The sequence below is a fragment of the Varanus komodoensis genome, unplaced genomic scaffold (assembly GCF_004798865.1).
Source record: "Varanus komodoensis strain SLA01 unplaced genomic scaffold, ASM479886v1 scaffold9, whole genome shotgun sequence".
Classification (NCBI taxonomy): domain Eukaryota; kingdom Metazoa; phylum Chordata; class Lepidosauria; order Squamata; family Varanidae; genus Varanus; species Varanus komodoensis.
This window is the reverse complement of record NW_025336598.1, coordinates 30830915-30856268: the sequence shown is the minus strand read 5'-3', so window position 1 is coordinate 30856268 and position 25354 is coordinate 30830915. Positions and strand designations below refer to the sequence as shown.

General features: G+C 42.3%; 1 protein-coding gene across 1 annotated transcript in view; it reads left to right on the top strand.

Annotated features, from left to right (window-relative positions):
* Positions 1 to 25354, top strand: part of LOC123017159 (sodium channel protein type 2 subunit alpha) — a 63235-nt gene that overhangs the window by 21465 nt on the left and 16416 nt on the right. The window contains exons 6-15 of the mRNA XM_044418311.1: positions 68 to 274; positions 1778 to 2071; positions 3198 to 3545; positions 6316 to 6448; positions 7494 to 7732; positions 8802 to 8975; positions 9491 to 9847; positions 11399 to 11878; positions 22772 to 22892; positions 24785 to 24939. Coding sequence (XP_044274246.1) covers positions 68 to 274; positions 1778 to 2071; positions 3198 to 3545; positions 6316 to 6448; positions 7494 to 7732; positions 8802 to 8975; positions 9491 to 9847; positions 11399 to 11878; positions 22772 to 22892; positions 24785 to 24939 — 2508 coding nt within the window. The remainder of the gene's footprint in view (positions 1 to 67; positions 275 to 1777; positions 2072 to 3197; positions 3546 to 6315; positions 6449 to 7493; positions 7733 to 8801; positions 8976 to 9490; positions 9848 to 11398; positions 11879 to 22771; positions 22893 to 24784; positions 24940 to 25354) is intronic.

The window sequence follows — 25354 nt, the reverse complement described above, 5'->3', positions numbered from 1 at the left end:
GGGAGGCCAGTACCTTTCAGAAGAATGTTGTGAAATTTTGTGTTCCTTTTGTCCTTTTTAAAAACAGACCTTGCGAGCAGCTGGCAAAACCTACATGATCTTTTTTGTTCTGGTGATTTTCCTGGGCTCCTTCTATCTGATCAACCTGATCCTGGCTGTGGTCGCCATGGCCTACGAAGAGCAGAACCAGGCCACCTTGGAAGAAGCGGAGCAGAAGGAGGCAGAGTTTCAGCAGATGCTGGAGCAGCTGAAAAAACAGCAAGAAGAAGCTCAGGTTACTTTACGGTGGAATGCGATTTCTGATGTTTTTGTCTTCTGCTCAGACAGGATGTAAAAACTGTTTTGCCAAATTGTAGCAGGGTGCTTTTATCTGTTTACTATCAGGTGTATGTGAGCTTGAACCCTTCCAAGTGGCTTCTGAGTGGTGCACATGGATACACAGAGAGCCAAATGAGAGGAACAGAAGTCCACTGGATGGAGCAAGGAGAGCATTCAAAACTGATATTCCTTCAGGCAGAACTACTGGGCCTAGAGCACCACTGAGGATTGTTCCTTCTGTCTCAAAATGGCCAAAGTGTGTCTCCCCACGGATAGTAAATGTGTTTCAGAATACTCAAATATGGAGTGCATTTTGTTCGCTGCACTAAAACAGGCATTTAACCTGGCTTGATTTAATTCTGCACAGATTGGCCATTCTGTTAAAAAGAATAGGCCATCCAGTCCAGCCTAATGAACAGGAATAAATATGTCTGTTTCCTTTTCACATTGCGACAGGACAAAGGGACGCCTGTCCCTGTCCTGTCCCTCTTTCTTTCATAAGTTTCACTGGACCAGGCTCAATACCTGTTCAACCTTTTTGGCTGTGGGTTATGCATTCAATAGGGCTGTCTGCCCAGCAAGAGAAAGGATATATATTCTCAGTATCCCTTTCTCCCTCTCTACTGAATGGTTTTTGAAGAAGGAATATAACTACACTGGTTCCAGCTTGCTGGATGAGGCCCTGGTTCCCATTACAGTGGGGCAGACCTACCTTCTCCTCACCATCCTTCACCACTCATGAGGGAGGAAGCATTTCTCAGGTGAGGCTTAGCAATGCTAGAGCGAACCTGGCTAGGGCAGCTGGGTGAAGCGACCTGCTTCAGACGATGCCACAAGAGCTGGAGGTGGATAGGCAAGAACTGGAGTCTGAATATTGCAACGAGATGTTGAAAGTGCTGTTTCCAGCAGTAAGGAGAGGAGGCTGGTTCCAAACACATCACTGCTTGTGGCAAAGGGCAAAATGGGCCTCCCGCTTCACCCCTGTTATTCCACTGACTGGACGGGGCGGTCCACTGGATCTCACTTAACACTAGTGTTGAAACAGCATCCTCCACTGTAGCAGATGGAAGTAATGTTCAGTAGGGAGCGCAGGGGGGACTAGTTTAGGGGATCCAGGGGAATGGAGAGGATCCTTCACCTCCAGCAGTGGCTGCCTGAAGTAGCCATTTCACTCTGCCTAATGGTGCATTCAGCCCCGAAAGGTGTGGGTGCAACCATGAGGGCAAAATGCCTTGCTCTGGGACTGAAACTGCCCCCCTGAGGTAATTTTGGTGAAGTCCTGGAATGCTCCTGAGCACTTTAAACCTGCAACCTTTTTTGTGTTAAGCTCAGTCTTGCTTGGAACATGGGATTCATGAAGTGAACTTCCTACTCCATCTGCTTTCAAAATGAAGCTTCAGTAATAGTCTTAACAGATTAGTACTGCACATCTTACATGTATTCAATGTTCACACAACAGGCAGCTGCTTTAGCCGCCACAGCCGGGGAATCTAGAGAATTCAGCGAAGTTGGTGGTGTAGGAGAGTTCTCGGAGAGTTCTTCAGCCACCTCAAAGTTGAGTTCAAAGAGTGCTAAAGAGAGGAGGAATCGGCGTAAGAAACGGAAACAGAGAGAACAGACCGAAGGAGATGAAAAGGATGAAGACAAATTTCACAAATCTGAATCAGAGGACAGCATCCGAAGGAAAGGCTTCCGATTCTCTATCGAAGGGAACAGACTGACATATGAGAAACGCTTCTCTTCTCCACATCAGGTATGGAGAATGCATCCCTACCTGTTTGTGTAAGGGTAATTCTTTGGCCACTGGGAAAGCACTTGGCTCCCCACAGGAATGTGTTTGCAGAAGGCTACATGGATGTGTATACTTGGTTTTTGAAAAAAGGTCCACTGCTCCCATATGTTGGCATGATGAGACTATGGGTTATGGCAAATGGTCATTTGATGTTACTCAGAGGAATCTCAGGTTCACAAACCCTCTTCTTTCCTGCCTGCTCCCTTCATGCATCCACTTCATTAGTTGCAACCTGGAATGTATTTGTCTGATGGACAGAACAGGGCACAGGAAGGCTTTTTTTCACTACAAAAATGTAGTTACCATGAGGAACACCTGGCCAGCAAATCACTTGAATGAGTGCCTGGCAGAGAAACTGTATCTACCCAAGCCTGCAAGCCAACCTGTGCTGGTTTCAGGTGTTGGGAGGTCCTTGCGCCTGGATCTCTGGAGTGCAGCCCCCTCAGCCTCATCTCCCCCTTTGCTGCTCACATCTCCCACTGGGCCCAGTCCACAGTTTCTACCAGAGGGAGAGAACAAGTCATGCAGGGCTTCCTTGCTCCTTCCTTCCTTCCCCACCTCTCTCCACTCACTGCTTGCTTGTTTCAAGAGGACAAGCAAACAAAGCAGCAGTGGCACAGAGAAAGCACAAGACTGGAGATCACCGGGAGACAGCAGTGAGCCCCTCTCTGGGGTCATGGACCTTGGCTGGGCCCCAGTGATGCCAGCCTCTGACTGTGGCCCTGCAGCCAGTGCAAAGATGGGGTGACCAATGGTTGGCAGTGGTTGTATTCATTTATGACCCCTCCCATACTGAATGCAAAGCTGAGAGAAACAATTCTACTGTGCAGTCTTTTGTTGTAATAAAATGCATATCTTTAATAAGTATTTATTTAGCGTTGGGGATGTGAACATTGATGGAGATGGTTCCTAAGCCTAAGAGCATTTGTGTTTCATCATTTCCTTTGCAAGCGAGGTGGTGGGGGGAGACAGGCTTACAGCCCCATCATTTCACTGTATTTAAGATTTCCTCCATTTTCCATTTTCCTCTTGTATGTGGCTTATCGATGTCCTTGATCTCAGGTTGCCTTCTTGCATTTCCTTACAGTCTTTGCTGAGCATCCGTGGATCCCTCTTTTCCCCAAGGCGCAGCAGCAAAGCGAGTCTTTTCAGTTTCAGAGGCCGAACAAAGGACATAGGATCAGAGAATGACTTTGCTGATGATGAGCACAGCACCTTTGAAGACAATGAGAGCAGGAGGGATTCTCTCTTTGTTCCACACAGACACAGTGAGCGGCGCAACAGCAACATTAGTCAGGCCAGCCGGTCGTCCAGGGTACTGCCTGTGCTTCCAGCGAATGGGAAGATGCATAGCACCGTGGACTGCAATGGGGTGGTCTCTTTAGTTGGCGGGCCTCCTGCTCTGATGTCGCCCACGGGGCAGCTTCTCCCTGAGGTAATCATAGATAAGCAGCCATTGAGGAGAAAGTGCACCAAGCCTTTTAGCACTGCCATTGTGTTTCCTGGCATTAGCTTCTTCATGAATACATGGTAGGACAAGTTATGGCTGTCTTTTCTCTTAAAGAAAATAATCTGAAATGGTGACCTGGGAGCACAGGACTACAGGCCCAGAGGCCAAAACCAGCCTCCCTAGGGTCCCAGTCTGCCCATCGGTGGCTCCTTCCCTGGCCCCACCGTCTTTTCTTCTGACCCACTGATTCTTTGGTGGCTTTGTGCAGCTTTTCTCATTCTGAGGCCTCATTAAGCTCCAATCTGTTGGTATCTCTTTGTATTTTTGGCACGGACTGTTCAGGTTTTGGCCTTGCCCATCACTGGATGGTGATCCCTGAGAGCTTCTCCATAGTGGAATTTGGCCCTCAGGTTGGGAGAGGTTCAAGACGCCTGCTGTAGCCCGATTCCCAAAGAATGTGCAAGGGCACAACCTCTACAGAGAGAGACGGCCATGCTCACCACCCACTGCATTCCAATGGAATTCTGCATCCCCACAATCAGGAACTCCAACTGTGCAGCAGTTGACTGTAGGCAGGACTGTAGACTACAGTCCTGACTGTAGGCAGTCTCCTAAACTCATTAAGCCGAACTTGCTTGGAATTTCCCTCCAGACCATTGCACTCAGTGCATGGAGGTCCTGCGTGGAAGGGGCATGGCCAGTGTGCATGGCCCCTCACCCTCTGCAACGCTGCTTCTGCCCTCCTCAACAGGGCTGGAGCCAAGCAAAAATGTGGGAATGTCTGTGAATACATCCTAAACGAAACTACAAAGAATGGCTTGACTCAATCCCAATTTTATTGGCAGGCTTTAGCAGCAGTGGGGATCATAAGTAGGATGGTAGCAATTTATCAGGAAATGGGATGGATAAATCTGTGAAAAAAATGCTAACTTTGATAAATACTTGCAAGCACAGAAGGAGACCTGAACCCCTCGAGGGCAAAATTTGGAGTTGGTGGTGGAAATCTCCAGTGAGCAGCAACATTTCCTTCCAGTGGCTGCCAACCGGTAGCCAACTTTAAAAACAAAAACCTGAGCACTTGGACCAATGATTTAGCATTGTTCTCATGAAAGATTCTGCACCCCCCCCCCACAACACAGATGAAGAGGGAGCTGTGCTTTTAACCCCCAGGCCCCTGTCAAAGAAATGCTATGTCATCACATTTTATTACATTTCTATACTGCCAAAGATTTCTTGGCCCATGGCTGTCCAATGCGATTTCCTGGTCAAGCCTATCTTCCCATCAATGGTTGATGAGAAAAGCCTCCAAATGTTCCACTGCTGACTAGTGGCAAGTCAGACTAGACCTGCCTACTTTTGTTCCTTTGGCGAATGCAACGTGAAGGGGATGCTGGGGTGGTTCACAGCATCTTCGTGTGCATTGGATACATTTGAATTCCACCCTACTTCCAGGGAGTTCCAAAGGGCATGGCTGAAATTCATGAGAAGACTAGATGGACTGGAAAAGTCAGTCATGCTAGGGAAAATTGAAGGCAGGAGAAGAAGAGGAAGACCAAGTATGCGATGGGTGGACTGCGTAAAGGAAGCCCCAGCCTTGAGTTTACAAGAGCTGAACAGGGCTATCAAGGGCAGGGAATTTTTGAAGAACACTCATGCATAGGGATGCCATAAGTTGGAGATGACTTGGCAGGTTGTAACAGCAACATAGCATAGCAACAACTCTACCCCTGTTTAAGGTGTTCACTTGAATGTGTGAAGGCTTGAAGTGTGTACTGGCATGGAGTTGTATATACCAGCCTACCCACTAGAACCCTGTGCAATTGGAAGCCTGAAAAGGTGTCCGTGATGGTGCTGTGAATTTCACTTGCTCTCAAGGAAATCAAAACAGAACTGCCATTTGGAACTTGCTGGTTCAACATGACAGCACATCCACAGTGAGATCAGCTGGTGTGGCCTCATTCCAGCACACACGTTAAGCCCACGTGAGTTTAAGCAAATGCCTGAAAAGGGCTTTTTCTCCCAGTGCTAGCCAGGTTCAGAAAAGCTTTGCTTCAGGGGTGGAAGTTCATTGGCTGCCCTTAGCACATTCCCAAAACCAGCAATTATGAGTGCTTCAACACATGTCAAACATTTGACTCTTCATTCCCTGGGGAACCATTTATAGAAAGAGAATACCAGGAGGTATTCAGTAAGGATGGACAAATTTGACAAGTCTAATTGCTCAGTTTTCCAGTCCTAAATTTGGCTCATCACAGATTTTGGAATTTTAAAAAAAGTTTTCATGAAAACATCTATCTAGTTGTGCCTAGTGTATGCATTTTTTGCAAGTGATTTTCCCAAGTTAATGCATTTTAAACATTTTTATGGGTGTATGCATTTGTGTGTGGGCTTTCTGTGCAAAAATATTTCTACATGTTTCTGCATGAATTTTGTGATTGGAGAAGTGGAATTTAGAGGGAAATTAGGTTTGGGTGTGCTTATTGATTCAAAAGTGCAAAACTGGGAAAGCATGCATTAAAAAGCAAATCAGATGGATTTCTCTTTTATCCCAAGGGCTGAATCCCTGTTTTTACAGATATAGGGAATTTATTGCTTAATATTAATGCTCAATGGAACTTACTAGCAAATATGCTTTTGATTTAAGTTCTATAGGAAATTTGGCCATCTCCATAATTAGATCTTTTACCATGGCTGATTATTTTTAAGAAAGCAAAGATATGATGACTTTTTACATTCATAGGCAATTTTTTTCCAGGGCACCACTACTGAAACAGAATTAAGAAAAAGACGCTCAAGTTCTTACCATATGTCTATGGATTTTCTGTCTGAACCTACTGCGAGGCAAAGAGCAATGAGTATAGCCAGCATACTTACCAACACAATGGAAGGTGTGTAAACCCAGAAAGACCACCTCTGAGCAAGACATTTGGGCTTGATGGGCTATTGGAGAGCCCATCACTCTCCTGAGCAGCAAATGAGCAAGCATCCTCTCTTGGGGGCCATCACCTCCTGCCATTTGTCCTTTTCTTCCCATTGCAGCAGCAGTGGTTTCCACTAATGCAACATCATCAGTGCTCAGAGACTCTTCACAGTGGACGCCACCTCATGGTTCATTCTACACATAGTGAAGAACCCACCCCATGGCTAGAATTTCCAATTGTGCAGAACTGCTTGTCTGCTTCTGCTTCCCAGCTATTTGCCCCCATTTCTGTGATGCAGCTGTCCTTAAAGCAGAGCAACGGCTTTGGCTGGGGTTTGTTCACCTAGGTTTTCTGAATCCAGACAGGACAGTAAGCTAAATTAGGAGAAACCATGGGTGGTAAACCAGCTTCCAATCATGGCTTGATATAAAGGTTTGACAGCTACTTGCCATGCATTTCTAAAGCTAGAACATAACACCAAATCACTGAATGTTAAACCTGAATGTAAGCCTTCTACCAGTTGGTACATTGCCCTTTAGATTACAGTATATGAATATACAAATGATTTTACAAATCCCTGACAGACCAACAAATTAAAAATCAGACTATATGGCAAAGCCATATGTCATTTTAGCAAGAAAAAACTGCATATATAGAGAAACCTGGTCCATGTAATGATGGCTAAAGACACAGTGCTCACAATCCAGTTTAGGAATTGTTTAAGATACGACTGGCTTAAAAATTCAAGTAGTTACCCACCATGCAATATGAGCAGAAATCAGAATTCTAGGACCTATTGCTTTCTTATATGTGTGTATTTTCTTTTAAAATTAGCTGAATATATAGACAGCATTCATACAATGTCTAGCACTTTAATACATAACACATACATGGGCAGGGAGGGGAACTTATTCTGGGACATGCGTGCGTTGGGTGGATAAAGTAGATTGTCTTCTAAGTGTTATGTTGTTGAGAATTCTTTTTGTACTTGTCCTTTTCTCCCCTTTTCTAGAACTTGAGGAATCTAGACAGAAGTGTCCCCCGTGCTGGTATAAATTTGCAAACATGTGCTTAATCTGGGATTGCTGGCCTCCCTGGTTAAAAATAAAGCATATTGTTAATTTGATTGTGATGGATCCGTTTGTCGACCTTGCTATCACCATCTGCATTGTTCTGAACACTTTGTTTATGGCTATGGAACATTATCCAATGACGCCTCAGTTCAATAATGTGCTGTCTGTTGGAAACTTGGTAAGTCTGCCTCAGTGTCCTATATACCAGAAAGCATCTATTACTGAAAGAGTTTCCAAGTTGCTTAGATTTTCTAGGCTGGATCCCAATTAAGTTAGTCACACTGAGATCCTGTTGAAATGATTGTGAAAAATTAGTCATGATTACAAGAGAAATCAGTGGAAGTAAGTGTTAGGCAAAACTACCCTATGTATGAAGGTGGTGGAAGGAGATTTGCCATGGATCCACCTAAGCATCCACAGCCTTGCTTGTTCACAACATCCTGGAGGAGGTGTTTTTTCACCTTCCTGTTGTAATGATTCTATTTATTTAATCATTTTACTTCCATTGCTTCCAAAAGGAGAGAAAATATATATGCCAGCTCACATCTAAGAATCCAATCTTGGAGTAGGTCAAGAGAGGGAGGACTTTCAATCTTAGAAAACCAGATGTGCTTCTAGATCACCCTGCCTTAAGGCCTACCAGCAGCAGAAACAACCTTAGTGGTAGATCTACACCTATCGAGCTTAGCAGGGACATGTATGGCAGACCCACACAGTGAAGCTTCTCTCTGCCAGTGAGGTGATACTCCCTCCCTGCTCTATCTGTCCCTCCTCAGTCGGCTAATAGCAGGACTAGGGTTTTTTCCTTTCTCTAGATCTAACCCACCATATGTGAGGCATGGTTTCATAAGGAGCCACAAGGTATAACTATAGGAGTTCTTAACCCCCCGCCCCCTATACTAGGGTCCCCAATCTGGATCACCCTTATGTGTCTAATCAAAGTAAGACAGCAATGACAAAAGTAACAATGAAGAGACATAGGTGTGAGATACACATTTAAAGTCATGTCTGTTTAGGCCTCAAGGGGAAGCTACAGGAGGCTGAGATTCATGCAGGCTCTTTTACCTGCTGGAAAACACGTGTTGAAAAGTTGGGTATACTAAATACTACAGTAATGCCTTTTACTTCTTAGGATCACAGTCAAAGTGTTGATGATGCTGTCCTTTTCTTGTCCTCTTCAGCACACATATTACCAAATATGATCATTGTTATTTGGGTCTGATGACAAATCATATTTCTGTGTGTAGGTGTTTACTGGCATCTTTACAGCAGAAATGTTCCTTAAGATAATAGCCATGGATCCTTATTATTATTTCCAAGAAGGGTGGAATATTTTTGATGGCATCATTGTCAGCCTGAGTTTGATGGAACTGGGTCTCGCCAACGTGGAAGGCCTGTCAGTCCTGAGATCCTTCAGACTGGTAAGTAGAAAATAAGTCACAGAGGTTTCAGATCATGACTGGGCATGTTCTAGGTTTTGCTGTTCCTCGCTTTGTTTTTTTCTCCTGAAGATAGGTTTTTAATGCATATGCATGGATTAACATGTTGTGTTCTAACGGTCTAAGAGCACAAGTTAATGCATGTTTATTTTGAAGTTCAGTGGGATTGCAGCCTAACCTGTCAGTTCATACATGTTTTACATCAGGACAGGCAAAAAGTATACCTCAGGATGTTTTGGACTTCAGCTCCCTGGATCCCTGACCACTGGCCTTGTTGACAGGGGCTTCTGGGATCTGAAGTCCAAAACCTCTGGAGATCTACTGTCTGCTCACCCCTACTTTATGACAACCTTTGTCATTCCAGGAGTCCAGAATGGATAAGTAAAAATAACATCAACTCTTAGCAGTAGACTTTTGAAAGAAAGTAACTCTTTTCTTAAGTATAACACCATGGGAATGAGCTCTGATATCGACATCTGTACACTTCCATTTTTCAGCTTCGAGTTTTCAAATTGGCCAAATCTTGGCCAACATTAAACATGTTGATAAAGATTATTGGCAACTCAGTGGGTGCCTTGGGAAATTTGACCTTGGTCCTGGCCATCATCGTCTTCATTTTTGCCGTGGTTGGAATGCAGCTCTTTGGGAAAAGCTACAAGGAATGTGTCTGCAAGATCTCCAATGACTGTGAACTTCCACGGTGGCACATGAATGATTTTTTCCATTCTTTCTTGATTGTCTTTCGAGTACTTTGTGGAGAATGGATAGAGACTATGTGGGATTGTATGGAAGTTGCTGGACAAACAATGTGCCTTACTGTCTTCATGATGGTCATGGTAATTGGAAATCTAGTGGTATGTATTTGACTAATGCATATTTCAAGTTAATATTTGACAACTTGGTTTTTAACAACTTTTAAAACACGTTTAATTGTTTGCATATAATAGGAAGTCAAGCACAAATTAGAAACACATACCAACATATGTAAATTACCACACAAATGTAAACACATTTAGATTACAAATCAAGGGTTAGGGTTAGGGTTAGGATTATGGTTAGGGTTAAGGTTAGCATTCTTTGTTTTTGTGCTTGTACAGTTCAACAGATTTTAGAATGAATGGAATTAGTATGTTTGTACTTTTTCACCCTTAAAGACAAGTCCTCTCCATCCATCACCAACACCTTCTTGGGCAATTCTGGCTCCCTTTAAACACATCACCAGAATGAAATCCCCTGTTAGTTTCACATGAAGGGGCTTGTCTATACTCGGGTTCATCAGTTGTACCACTGTTTTTGCATCCAGAAAACCTGTGGTCTTAATTCACTGGCAGAATCCAAGCTTTGCAAATCGGAAGGATTGTGTTCAATTTGTAGTATTTTCAGTAGAAAATATTGGGCAATAGAACAAAGGGCATTTTAGTCTAGAAAATCAACCAGTTGATTTCGTAGGTACATTAATGGGAACACTGAGTTCAGGGCTGGCTTTAAAAGTAGTTGAAAAGCAGCTGAAGTTCTGCATCCCAGCATGAGGCCCCTGGAAAGAGCCTGCTGGACTTGCTGCCCTTCTTCCTCACCACAACCAGTGTGTTCACCTGCGTCTTGCTCTTGCTCCAGAACAGATGATAGCATGAAGATGAGGCAGAGGGATGGCAGATGCCATAGGCTGTTTTCATACAGTCCGTCTGCTTGTCAATCAAGCAAGCGGCAGCAATGATGAGGAAAGGAGCCAATGTGGGGGCTGGGTGGGATTCAGGGGATGTGGGATTCATTCAGTCAGGAAGCTCACTGGGTGGCTTTGGGCCAGCCATTGCCTCCCTGGCTAACCTGCTTCACAGTGCTCTTGAGAAGATCAAGTGGAAAGCAGAAGGAGACTCCTTAAGCCACTGTAGCTTCTTTACAGGAAACACAAAGTGAGAGGAAAATACAATAAGTAAACAAATAAAGAGGATGAAAAGCAACAGCAGCTGGTGACCATGGTAATGAGAAGGTGGACTTACTGAGGATGTGGGCCCACTGGGGGTGCCTTGCTCAAGGACCCTCAAAAACTTGGAACTGGCATTGACTGATTTGAGGGCCACAGTCCAATGGTAGACCCTGCTTTGTGCATGCAGAAGATCCCAGGTTCCAGTATCTCCAGGTAGGGCTAGGAAAGCCTCCTGCCTGAAGCCCTGGAGAGCTGTTGCCTATCAGTGCTGACAAAGCAGGGCTAGATAGACTGATAATCTGAAAGCATAAGGCCACCCCTCCATTCCTTATGTCATAAACAGATCATAGACTAGGAAACATGGCATAAAGGTTGTCTGATGTGAGTACCATCAGGAACCTAAATAGTTACACCAAAAAATGCAAAAGGCAGCTATTTTCCTTGTGTGACTTAAAACTCAGCTGTCCTCCTGTCTTCATAGGTTCTGAACCTGTTTCTAGCTTTGCTCCTGAGCTCCTTCAGCTCAGACAATCTTGCTGCTACTGATGATGACAACGAAATGAACAACCTCCAGATTGCTGTGGCCAGGATTCAGAGAGGGATTGATTACGTGAAAAGAAAAGCACATGAATTTGTGCAGAAGGCCTTTGTGAGGAAACAAAAGGCTTTGGATGAAATCAAACCACTTGAAGACCTAAACAACAAGAAAGAGAGCTGCATTTCTAACCATACTATAGTAGACATTGGCAAAGACTTCAACTATTTGAAAGATGGCAATGGAACAACCAGTGGTATAGGCAGCAGTGTGGAAAAATATATCATTGATGAAAGCGATTACATGTCATTCATAAACAATCCAAGTGTCACTGTGACTGTGCCCATTGCAGTTGGGGAATCGGATTTTGAAAATTTAAATACTGAAGAGTTCAGCAGTGAATCAGATTTGGAAGAGAGCAAAGAGGTAGGTTTAGTTTAATACGCAGCACAACACTGTTGCACAGAGCTGTCCTTTTTAAAACAAGGACAATTTTGATTGAAAACTAACCTTCGTCTCTCATTTTACTGTTTTACAGCCTCTGTGAGTGAGTGACGGTTTTTGATATTGTATGTTTCTAATGTAGAAATAGATGGTGATGATGGATGATTAACATAATTGTTTATCATGGCAGACTAGATACTTTCACATTTCTGTGAAAATAACATTAATTTAACATCTTCTATGAATTATTTTATCAAATCTGTAGAATAAATGATAAATCTTTATAGTTTAGTAGCCTTGTCCTTAAATGTCCAGCAGATCAGAGGACATTGGTGTAAGATCCACTGCTGATAATCAGCTAATTTATCATATTGCTACAATAGCTTCTATGATAAGCCCTATATTTGTTGAGTTCCTTAGGTTGTCAAGAATGTTTCCAGTACAATGGGAAGTAATTTCTAGACCAAGTCAATTCTCAGACATTAATGGGCACTCACTTGGAGATGGACGACATCGGATTTATCAGAACTGCAGTGTTTGGCACAGTTTAATATCAGTATTCATTCAAAGAGAGGGTGCCCCATGCAGTCATTGTGTTTTGGTTCCTAGTTTGTTTCTCATGCAAACTGAGCCCATGTTTCTGAGAGAAAGAAATGTGTATGCATAGAAAGGCCTGTTCTATAGCAGTGAGGATAGAAAGTTCAATAAAATGTGGCAGGTGTGGGGTTTGTGTGCACTCCAGGATTAGGGTAGTGGCGCAACTCTGCAAGCACAGATGCCATTTTCTAATGTAGCTATACTGATTTGTAAAAGGCTATATTTGCAACTCTGGCTTTAAAAAAGGTATCACATTGTTTAAAATGCAAAGACACATATTTTTAAAAGGCAAATGTATTGCTTGTTTGTTCAGTTATATGCTTGTAGCACTTATATTGCACCCTTTTCCACCTGGCTGGAGTGGTGACAGCAGAGTCTGCAAAAAAAGCTTGGGGGTGGAGGAGGTGGTACCAGTTGCCTTAGCAAAGTTGACCAATTGGCAGGTGAGCCTTGTGTCCATGCTGGTGACACAGGACACATCCTCCAATGCACCTGAGGGCAGCAAGCCAGCTTAAGGGGGCAGGTCAGGCCATGTGGCACACACACAGCTCTGTTCTCCAATAGCCTCGCCACTGCCTTCACACCCCAGCATCTGCCACCTGAAACGAATAGCACACTACCCAGTGGCAGGGCTGGCCCCACAGACAGCCCTTTTCAGGCTTGCAGTTGACCATTCTCCCTCCATGATGGAACATGAAGCATCTGTGCTTAATTTCCATGACCAAGTTAGTAAAGAGGAAGCTTGAAAGACCTTGGGGAAGTGTATTGTGCCCTAGCTGTATATTGTGAACATTCAACCTTTCAGAAAATGAATGTGCAGATTCAGTATGTGCTTTACACAGCCAGCACCTAATTTGCCGCTAGATAAAGCATTGCTACTAAGTCAGTCTTTTACTTATTGAGTTCTTGATCATGAATATTATAATTCTGTGCTGAGGAAAACTCACCTGTGGATATATAAACAATATTGTATTACGTTAGTTCAAGCAGTTGTAAGCAAAATGACTCCTACTGCATTCAAAACGTCACTGGGACAATTTTCTATATGAATGCCTCCATTTGGGTCATTTGGAGCTTGGGTGGCGTTGCCTTCTCCCCCTAAAACCACACTACATAGAGGATTTTCCAGCACTTTCCTCTGGAGTATTTGGAACTGAGTCATGGCAAACTGAAGAATGGGTGCCACAGGAAATGATTGTGTAAATGAGTTCTTCTTATGTTCAGTAATTGACTGGCTGAGTGGGCAGATAGTGGGCATCGAGAACAAATTTAAATCAGTTAACGACTTGGAAATCTTGCCTCTGTCACCAGGAGTTGCTCTAAAAGGAACCCTCTCCATGCTCAGGGTCTCAAAAGACCTCAGATCCTGAGATGTGAGGCAGGGCTTAGTGATAGCCTCTGCCACTTCATTCTGCAAAAGGCTTGGACACAAAACTGCCTGATCCCCTCAGCTGCACAGCCAGCTGATATTTGTTTTCATAAGTCCATTGTTGCAACCAGGCAGCTCAGAAAAAGACAGCAGTTCATCCAGATTATAATGCTACAGTATATGCTGTTGCTGGGGCACAATCTGAGCCAAACTAGCCATCACATGAAACTTCCATGACTGGAACACCACACATATTCTCCTTTTAAAAAACAGGCCCCGAGTGGGCCTAATCTGGATCTGAAAAGCAGTGTAGGGGGTGGAGTCTCTTAATTCTTTGGCTTCAAGCCACAGCTCTTATCCTTCTATGGAAGGGGAAATGTACAGGCATGAAACCTGTGCCTATTAAGTTTTCCCTTCTGTGATGAATAACACCTAGAATAGCTGACTAATTGCATCCTGCAGCAGCATAGTCTGTATACACTGGGCAGCATTTCATCCATTCACCACCAGTATCCCAAATGCTTTTGCGGCACTGTAATACCGTCATGTAGAGTGGCTGGGGGTTTTGGGCAGCTCTTGCCTGCCACTGCTGTACCTGGCAAAACAACCCAGGAACAGGCCATGGCTCTGAATCTTCACAGAATGACAACAGATGGTTTAAAGCATCTTGTGTTCACAATCCAACTGCAAACCAAGCATCCTCTTTCCGGGTTCTTGATGGTTAATAAACCCTGATTTGTTAGCATGACTGGGTTTGCGCAGCGCAAGTGGAACTCAGCAGTCTATAATGACATGGCATAATGTTATGTATGAACCAGGCTTGTATGTTTCTGCATCTAGAACCCCTTTCCTCTGACTCACTAACTCTCAGGCAATCTGTCACAATCAACACTCAGGCAAGGTGTGACAGGCTGCTCTGGGTGATACTGGTAGATCTGGTGGTCCTATTTGTGTGCCATGTGGTGTGGCCCAGTTGTGTTCTGGACCGATTGGTGAGCTTGGTGGGGGTTCGAGGTCTGATGGCCGAGTAGAGCATTCTGCTTTGAATTAAAGTAGTAAGTGATGTTAGGTTCCTACTCATTCTACAAATGATGAAATTTTGTGCTAGCAAGTTTTGAACAGAGACCTTTCAAAAACTGAGCACCTGACTCGACTTGATTATAGGGTTGCTTGCAGATTTGGGACTGTGCAGTGGGGCTGCTGGAAAGGGGCTCTCCCCTTCAGCCTTCCAGAAATGCTACACAAAGAGTGGGTCCAGGGACCCAGCTGCATGGGGCAGGCTGTGCCTGGAGGGCTGCGGGAGAAAAGGGTGCCTAGAAATGAGGTAAGGCTACTTTTCAGGAAGCAGAGCTCCACTCACAGAAGGTGTCTCCCCATGATGCTCAGGGAATCCCCAACTTCCCCCTCAGAGCCTTCTCTGTTCAGTGGGGTCCCCTGGCCCACTGGACAGCATTTTAGCATGACTGGGGCAGGGACAGCCTGGGGTGGGGAGGAGGGGACCATGAAGGCCACTTCTTCGAGCTCTGAAGCATCTGTCTTAAACTAGACCCAACTCATCCTTTCTTTGGATTAAGAAACTAAGAAGGCATGTATTCATTAGCTTTGACTGGGAAGTGCTGCCATATTTACATGGAATGAAAACAATAAAATTAGATCTTGAATATTTATGTGGATGCTCCAGTCTTGTGGATGACCTTGAAACAAATGTGAGGTTTGCAGCTTGAGATGACATTCCAATGAGCTTCTGCAGACATCTCTACCCTTTCCAGCTTCAGCTTCTGGTGTATCTGTGTACGTCATAATAAAATTCTAATGAGATGTAGCATTGAGTACTTTGGAGGGTCACACCGGTCATTTTCAATAAGCAAATGAATCTATTTCATTACTTAAAGTGAGCATGCAGTAATATCTGTAGTAGTAAACCAAGCCATACATGAGAGCCAAAGTTGAAAGCAAAGATACTGTTTCATAAACTTCACTGCCTACCATTCTTACTTCTCGCAGGATTAAAATCAAGCTGGATCATTCGAGGATGCAGCTCTGGTGCTTTTTTATCAGACAGAGCAACGAGCAGCACCAATTCTATACAGGTTACCTAAGCAAGTTCTGCCTCTGTATGATCACTTTCTAAAGGGCTGTGGATTGGCCTGCATGCTCCTCAGCCATCGTTCTTCCCCATCCATCGCAACGGTATATAAACCGTTCATGGTTGCGCTCTGCTGAGTCAGTCAGTCGCATCACGGCATGGTCAGACAGGATTGGCAACTCAACGGTTAGAGATTTCAAATCCCAATTAACCCACATTCTTTACCACACAAGTACAGCAAGATGTAACAATGCATGTTATTTATTCAGCTCAGAAAGCATTTGATTAATTAGATATCACTAACTTTAACTATTCATTGAGCCCAAACACAGTGAACATACTATAGGATTCATCGCTTAATCAAACAGAAGTGTATTTAATTTTGCTTTATAATTATGGACAGCGTGCATGATTTATTTCAGCTTTTTAATAAAGATAACCAGCTTTTTTGTGGGGGTGGGGTTGATAAGTTTACATGAATAAAATACCTATATTCTGCCATTCTGCTGTACAGTGAATTCCAGATTGCATCTTAGCACATTTGAAACATTGTCAACCAGAAAGGCTGTAAGGAAAACCTTTAGGGATGCTGGAGACCTGTCCTCTGTCCTATGTTTAGCTGCTTTTTAAAACAATTGCTTATACTTCAATAGGGTCTGCAAGTGAGGTAAAAAAAAAGATATACATGGGAATCAAGGTCAAAGCTTTTAAAAACCACATACTTCGAATGGTTGTCAATAATTAGACTTGTTTGCTGCACTCTAAAATGATCCCTTAATGATTATACTTATTTCTGACTGTACCTTCAGATTTCTGAATTGAAAATCACTTCCCTTTTGTAATACCATATTGCTGAATGGAAGCTTGACACTTACACAAATAAGAATTCTCCCAAACCATGTCTGTGCGATTGTACCTTTTGTTTAGTATATGAAATGCAGGGAGCAAACCAAACCAAACCAAAAATGTTAACAGAATGTACCTATTTCTTCTCTAAAATGTATATATGAGGTCGTTGACTGGAGACTATAATCCTCTCAACATATTCATATGAGAGTAGGTAGCACTTAACCTATTGAGACTTCTGATTATGCAATCCTAAAATTGTACTGTTAAGTGTTAAAAGGGCTTGTTAAATGGTGAACATGGGGCTAAGGGTCAGTTAACTTGTTTGGATTCAACCCTTCATTACTTCAAAGAGAGCCATACAGGGACAACACATTATCTGCTATGGGGTAAATTATTTTTATCATTTATGTTTTAGCAGTACTGTGTAACCATGCTTTTCTATAAGAAAGAGAAATAATTAGAATCCTCATCTGGGCCATATAATTAAAATTCCTTAGCTCAGTCCCGGTGGTTTAAACCTTACAGCAGCCAAGCTGAGGCCAGGTGAAAGAGTTCATCCCTGGCAAATAACCCACAGTCTGCTTGGTAAAGTACAGAGCAGGGATGGTCTGAAAACAGATCTCTGGGTGTTGTAGACTGCCTAGAAACTCCTGCCAGCATGCCCAGTGGTCAAGACTGCTGCATGTTAAAGTCAAAAGCACCTGCCCGCCCTTACTATACAGTGTCTCACCATGTGGGTTGCCCATATCCGTTAAGAACACCAGAATAGATTCATGGCAACCTACGCTATTCGTATTTCCATGATATTCACAAAAGTGATTTCTTCTGGACCCTATCTCTACATGGCTGCCAAACTATATCAATTGGCCTTACATCTCTTTCCAGAGTCAAGAATGTCTGGGCTCCAGCTCTACATTTTTCTTTAAGCAGATCAGTATTTCCAGATTGTGTAAAGTTTCCCACTCCAAAATGGTAATTAAAAAATTCTGGTGGGCAGAGCCAGGGCAGGTGCAGTGTTGGAACCAGGGGGACAGACAAACCAGTTCAGAAGTGGTCTGTCAATTGAGAAGTACATTAAAGAGAGAGAGAGGAAGAAAAAGAAGCCAAACAGCAGTGAGGTGTGGGGAAGTGTTGCCTCTTGCTGGTTTGGTAATTGGCTGAAAAGCAAAAATGGATCTGGTCAGGCCTTCATATTTTGTTTTGTTCTGTTTGTGTCTTTTTGGTTTGTTTATGGTTGACATCATAAGAAGCAAGGAGAATATAATCATCGGTTGCTTCGCTTTTGTATACAACATCCATTTGTTCCAGTTACCTCTTGCTTTGGTCCCATGAACCTTTAGTGAAACTGGATCCATTTCATTTTTCATCTCCATTCAGCCTTCATGGTCTTTTGGGCTCTGCTTACATGATAAGTCTACTTCTTTTCAAGGGAGAACTACTTATGCAGTCTCTGTGCCCTGTTTAAAAACAAAACATTTCCCCATTGACTACAAAAGTTCGATAAGCAGAGCCTTCTACAGAAATCTTGGCAAATTTCCTTGTTAGATATGTGCAAAGTGGCCTTGTTGTCTTTTTGGTATAGACTGGTCCCCAAATGATCCAGGGGAAGCTTTGATAAGGGTTGTGAGCAGGACTCTCCCTTCCAGGGGACACAGATGCGACTTTAGAAGCACAGGCCTTTCCTTAAAACTTAACAGGTTACAAAACAGCATAACTCAGGGCAGCATTCTCCTTGAAATGTTGGTGAGCTGCATCCAGACAAACTTGCTCTCCTTCCCTCCCTTTCACTTGGCCCACTCATTTAGCCTGTCAAGGACCTCCTATTCCATCACCTCCCCCTCCAGTCCTGAATTGTCCCCCTCCTTTTCCGAGGCAGCCTGGTTCTCACGCTCCGCTTGTGTATCTTCACTCCATAACCTTGAAGCTGCCGAGTCCTCTGCCCACCTCTGCCCCTCCGCAGAACTGGACTGCTCCGTCTAAGCAGACAGTAATGTGTGAGAGCTGGGCCCCTTCTCTACAAGAACAAGCAACTTTCATGTTGCTACAGTATGTCCCATGTGCCTGTTTGCTGTAAACCAAGGATGCTCTCCAGATAGTTTGGACTACACCTTGCATGATTTTGGCCATGGGGGCTGTGTTGATGGGACTTGTAGTCCAAAACATCTGGATGGTGCCAGGTCACCAACCCACAATCTTAGGCAGAGTAACTCAGCAAGGGGGGGGACCCCAAAACATGAATGACACCTTGCTGCCCACCTGAGTCGGTGTATTTCACTGAGTGTATTTATATTTATCACAAGTTTTCCTTTCATAGTTATTGACACTGTGATCTATCAGATCTGCTGATGAAGATGGTTGTTGGGACTGCCACTCCCTCTGTCCTGAGTTTCGCAGCCCAACCCAGGGGTGGCTGGTGGCCTGAGGGATGGAGGCCTGTGGCATGGAGGGATCCTGGCCACATGAAGCAATGATATGCCCCACAGGCTTTCATAGCTGGCCAGGCCCCAATTTCAGCCAGCCACATGCCCTTCCTGAGCAAAGTGAAACGTGCGACAGGCAGTGTTAACAAGAGAGCTTCTATGGTGCACTGTGTAAATCTGTTGTCTGCACACAGTGCCCCTTTAAAACTCACTTCTGGTCCCTGATGATGTGATGCATAATCCTGGCACTCTCTGAAGAATGGCAGTCATTGGTCCTCAAATGGGTAGAATTGCAGAGACATCTGTATCTCTAGCTTGAATCCTAAATTTATCTGAATAAGATCTGAATAAAATCTTAGCATGTTTCTTTTTCTCAGGTAATCAGGTCCTGTGCAGTGTCCTATTCAGAGGCTGTTTATTTTTTTTCCCATTAAAAGAAGCATGCTGATTTTTCTTTTTTTCTTTTTTTACCAAAAGGAAACCTGAAAAGTTTAATTTACAATTCATGAAATGTAGACGACCACCTTTCAATTTGAATATAAAGTGGCTGCTCACATTTCCGATAACAATCTCTCAGATTTATGCCTGACCGTTTTGCTTATATGTGAAATGTCTAGCATACTAATGTGATGAATGAGGGACACACAATTTCAAGGATTAGAATGAAAAGAGTGCCAAATTTGTATTTGTTTATTTTGCCTTACTCATAATTCAATACATATAAGTTATTACATTTTTCTTTCAAAATGAGCAAGCTAATGATATCACATTACTTTCTGAGAATGATTCATGATTTTTTGTTTGTGTGTTTGTTTGGGTTTGCCCTTTTTGCCCTGCTCTTGCTCCAGTATCAATGCTATAAAGCAATGTTGGTTGGAATGATGCAGGCAACATGTTCCAAAGTATACAAATAGCGGTTGGATTCTATGGTTTTATATTTATATGAAATTAAGACAATTTTAAATAATCATAGAAATCTGCATCACAATCCAGCAATGCTTTATAGTCGTGGGAATTCCAGTTTGGATACAGATGTTCAAAGCTTGCATCTCTATTCATTGTAGTTGTGGGTTCTGGCCCCCGTGTCTTCTTCCATTTTGCATATGCTTTGGTCCTTCTCTTGAAATGATTGGAGCAGTCAGTCTGTGCATCTGATGCATTAAATTGTTAAATTGTACACTGTCCCCCGTATGCTATTTAGTTACCTGGGATTTAGGTATGCATAATTCCACAGTGTGACTACCTATATGTTACCTGGAAGACAGATCCTTTGCTTTCAGTTGAATTAATTTTTTCAGTAGAATTTTTAATTTCAGATCATACATAACAAATGATGCTGTACGCCAGATATTCCTGAGTACAAAATATATCAGATGAAGCTGCCCTAAGGACATTAGAGACTTCCAAAATTATTTGTTTGCTTGTTACTTGAATAAATTGCCACCAAATTCATATAAGTGTGCTTCAGTCCCATAGTAAAGAAACTATTTACTTATTATTTACTTATTTATTTAATTTGTTTAAAGTCATCCATTAGCATCATGCCAATTTACTTGTCCATCCCAATAAGACTATTACTGATAAATGCATGAGGTTAGGTTTTCATGTTCTGAGATTTAAGAAAAGGCTATCTGTGCAACCTCATATCCTCTTACCTAAGAGTAAGCCCCATTGAATCCTGTGGGACCTACTTCTGAGTAGATTGTACTATAAGTTGGAAATGCTTGAAAAGACAATTGCAATTCTTATTACGGTTGCTATTTTTAACATGCTCAATATAGAAACTCTTTTGTCACTGGAAATAATACTATGAATAAAAATGTGTAAAGGTTTGTAACTCACCTTACACTTTATCTATGTGAATATTATGTAGATCCATTACAGTTATTTTATTAAGTTTGATAAACTGGTATACATGGGAATAATGGTTGCTCCCCAAACATAATCTTCATTTTGTTTAATGATATTAAAGCACATTAAAAATCCATTTCTGAGAACTCAGAAATGCTAAAAAATGCCTTGAATCTAATTCTAGGGATTTTTCCTAATGAAAATTTCAGAGGTTTTTTTTTAAAGAAAGAAAGAAAGAAAGAAAGAAAGAAAGAAAGAAAGAAAGAAAGAAAGAAAGAAAACAACAGTACACATAAAGGTGGAGGGAGCAGGTTATCTGATTAAATCAATGAAATTTGTTCCAGCCTCATATAAACTGATTCATCTATGCTAAATGCCAAATGCCCTTCTAGAAGAAATGCAAATATTTTACCAGGTTAATCAAACCACCTGAAATAGACTACAAATGGCTGATTTTGTTCTGAATTGGCAGAAATAACTTGGATCATCTGAGACCTTTTTATTAAGTCCAGTACCAGTAACCAAATCTTTCCGCTGCTTTAAAATTAACACCCTCAAACTGGAACCAAACAGAACTGGTAAAGTACTTTCTTCATCAAACTAATAGTTTAGTCAATTAGAGTTCATGAAAAAGCTTGACTAATGCCTACAGCTTTCGTTTGGAGTGTTACGTAAAGAATTATCTTTTATAACAATACATTGGCACAAGTATGCGTTATTCACCATCTGCTTACATCATTCCCCACGTAAAGAAAGCTACTTACCAATGCAACCATTTAACAGATGTTATACATGGTAATAACATTGTACAAGGCTACAGAATGCAATGATCTACACTGCTTTTATTCACTATGGTACCCATATTTGTCTACTGTTATTCATGCGGTAACCCATTTGTTTCTTCTTAATAGCATCTGGATACCAGTTGGAAGTTTGGATGACATCATTTTTGGTCATTGGCATACTGGCTTTCCTTCAAAATAGGTTTTTGTTGGATTTTTAATTGCTTTAGTAAAAACATGTGCATTTCACTATGTACAAGGACAGACACATATGTGTACCATACAAGAGTAAAAAGTAGTTTAAAATGCACTTTTGTGCAAATGCATTGGCAAAAGAGAATGCAAAATAATGGCTCTTGCTCTGGAATTAATATGCTGCTTTTTTTTCTGAAATGACAGAAACCTAAAAGTACTTATACATTGACAATTTGTGTTTTCATGTCAGTGGAAAGTGGAAGGTTAATTTGCTGCATATATATATTCTATCTGCATTAGACATGAAAATACTTTCTTCAGCTTTCAGCTGGTTTTGTCATAATTTCGGGGAAACGCTGCAATTCACAGTGCTCTCTATCTGACACTATTTGAATAACAGCTAGCAATTTAGTGCTGATAAAACTGATTTCCGAATTTCAGTTCTGTATTTGGCTCAGCTAACAAAAGTGGTCCAAAAATCATGATTCCCTGGATGAATCTACTGAAACTGTTGCACTGTTGGGAAAATTCATGTGAATGTAATTCTAATTTTTCCAGCCTCACATACAGAATGCAAACTGGTGTTATATAGATATAGCAAAGCAGCTGTGCTCTTATTGTAGAGCTCTTAAATACATGGAGAGTACTTTGAAATGCATTCAATGCATCCAGTGCCATGACAAACAGATGGGTCATTAATGGTTTCTACTGGGCCTTCATTTGCAGAAACTTAATGCATCTAGTTCATCTGAAGGTAGTACAGTTGATGTTGGACTTCCCCAAGTTGGAGAACAACCAGAAGCAGAACCGGAAGAATCTCTTGAACCAGAGGCTTGTTTCACAGAAGGCAAGTTATATCACATGTTGGGAGTATTTTGCTTTTCCTTACTTATATAAGGAGACTACAGATTGTACAATTTACTTGCTAGGGGTTTGTTTTGCTAGAATTCTAAGATCTTCCAGCTGGAGCTTGGTGAAAAGACATATGTTTACCATGAAGGCTGTGTTATTTGTCCTCCCCTCTGCCACCAGATTCATTCATTAGCCCCACATTCATGCCAGTTCACAGTTGTGCAAGTCAAGCCATCTTGCAGAGTTCAACATCTGAAAAGATTGCAATTTTCACATAAAAAACACTAAGAAATATGCATAAACATTCTCAATACACAAAGAAGCCTGAAAGTTCAAACACAATTTGCAACCATCTTGCCATAACAGTGTAGTTTCCAGCTTCCAATTTTCTTTATTTGCACTGATTTCTTTCTTTTTTTAATGTGCAAACTATGACCTGTCTTAGAGATGGAAGTCTGTGGAAACCACCACTCAACCCAGCTCATTTCTGATTGTTAGAGCAGAAGCAGGCAGTAAATCAGTTGAGCTTGAAGTGGCCAGACTTCCCGGCCTCAGCATATTCGTACTTAGAACTGAAGGATTCTGACCTAAGGAAGCTGTTTTGAGAGCAAAACTGAATGGGACTGATAGTCTTTCCGCATGAAATTCATTCCTGATTACCCAGATTTTTAAATTTTAATTTCAGTAGTGCAATCTAGGACCAGGGGACTCATTTTGTTGCTGCTACCTGCTAAACAACTGGGAGTCAGGAAGCCTTGTAGAACTGCAAACTATCTAAATATCTGTCTTTAAATCTAGATGAACCTTCTGCCCACTGCAGAACCATGTTCCTACCATCTTACGTGCCATTGACATGAGTTTTAACTACACATCTTAGATGAAATGTTTACTCTCATGAAACACCATTATCCAGTGTTGATATTTTAGGGGTGGGCGAGTCCAACAATTTCTTGAACTAGAGTAGACAGGAATCTAATATCCAGCTTGCAGCATACATCTTGGGGAAAAAAGTGAGTTAATATCCAGTGCTTGCTTTAAAACATTTTTTGCACACAACCGGAATCCTGTAGAGGCATACATTTTGTGGGAAGAACTAGTCTTCAGCCTTTTGCGGGAAGAACTATTCCTCCTTTAGACTATACTTTGCAAACTTTTTCCTAGTGAGACAAAGTTGTAAATGGTGAATGGAGTGGATTTTACTTAGGCAGTTGTTTTACAGCACTAACAGGAATCTGAATTACTTTTACTTATCATAAAATAAGACAGGATTTGTGCCATATGAGATCCACTAGGAGCAAATATCATGGCATGTAAAATGAGTGGACATGAGACCAGATGGAAGGCAATACATGGTGAAGTTGACATAACCCTTTTCCCCATGAGAAACTAGGCCAGCTATTGCCTTTGCAGTGTTACATGGCATGCTGCACAAGCACTTAAATCAGGAATGGGGAGCCCCTGGCCCACAGACCAAATTTGGTCCAGTCAGTCTGTCTCTTCCTAATGCCTCACCCTCCTCAGAGAAGGGAGACTGGTGGCTGTTCCAATCTGCATGGCTGTCTGTGTGCGAGGCTGCTGGGAGTATTGTGTGGGCATGTCTACATGGGGTGGGCACAAGCGTTGGGTGTGTGCCAGCAGTGGGGGTGGACCTGCCTACTTTTGACTGAGGCCCAGCCACGGGGACTTGCGGTTCTGTTATCCAGAGCTATTTGACCCCCAGTCCAAAAGAGGTTATCCAGCCCTGTTTTAAATTTTAAAAGGAAAACCGTTTCAAGAATATGTCATTTTTGAGGCGGGTGATAGAACACGTCATTTGGTGACCTCTACTTCAGGTTAACTTACAGCACTATGCACTTTTGTTACATCTTTGTGCTGCATTTTTTCCAGACTGTGTTCAGCGGTTCAAGTGCTGCCAAGTCAGCGTAGAAGATGGGAAAGGAAAAATATGGTGGAATCTTCGGAAGACCTGCTACAAAATAGTAGAACATAATTGGTTTGAGACATTTATTGTCTTCATGATTCTCCTCAGCAGTGGTGCTCTGGTAATATTGAACATTTGAAAAGCTGCCTTATGACAATGGCATAGTAGAGAAAGCCGTTCAGACACTTAATTATTGTTTGAGCACATGTGCATTTTTAATGGCGTTTATCTGCCCTGTGAGACCCTAACATTTTTAGTTCTTTTTCTTAACTTGTCCTACATCGTACTTCATTTTATTTTCCTACAGAAAGTGGTCAGTTAAAGCACTATCTCATCCTAGCTTGTGCGCGCATGTTTTTAATTGAGGATTTAACTAACTATTGGATCGGTTATATCTCAGTTAAGGTATGTAGGGAACATGCTGAGCAATCTAAATTGCCCCAAACATAATTAAAATCCACATAGTACTCACACAGTAGTTGATCTGTGTTTATCAGATAGTTAAGACCAGGAAGTAGTAGCCTTTCCAGGTAGAA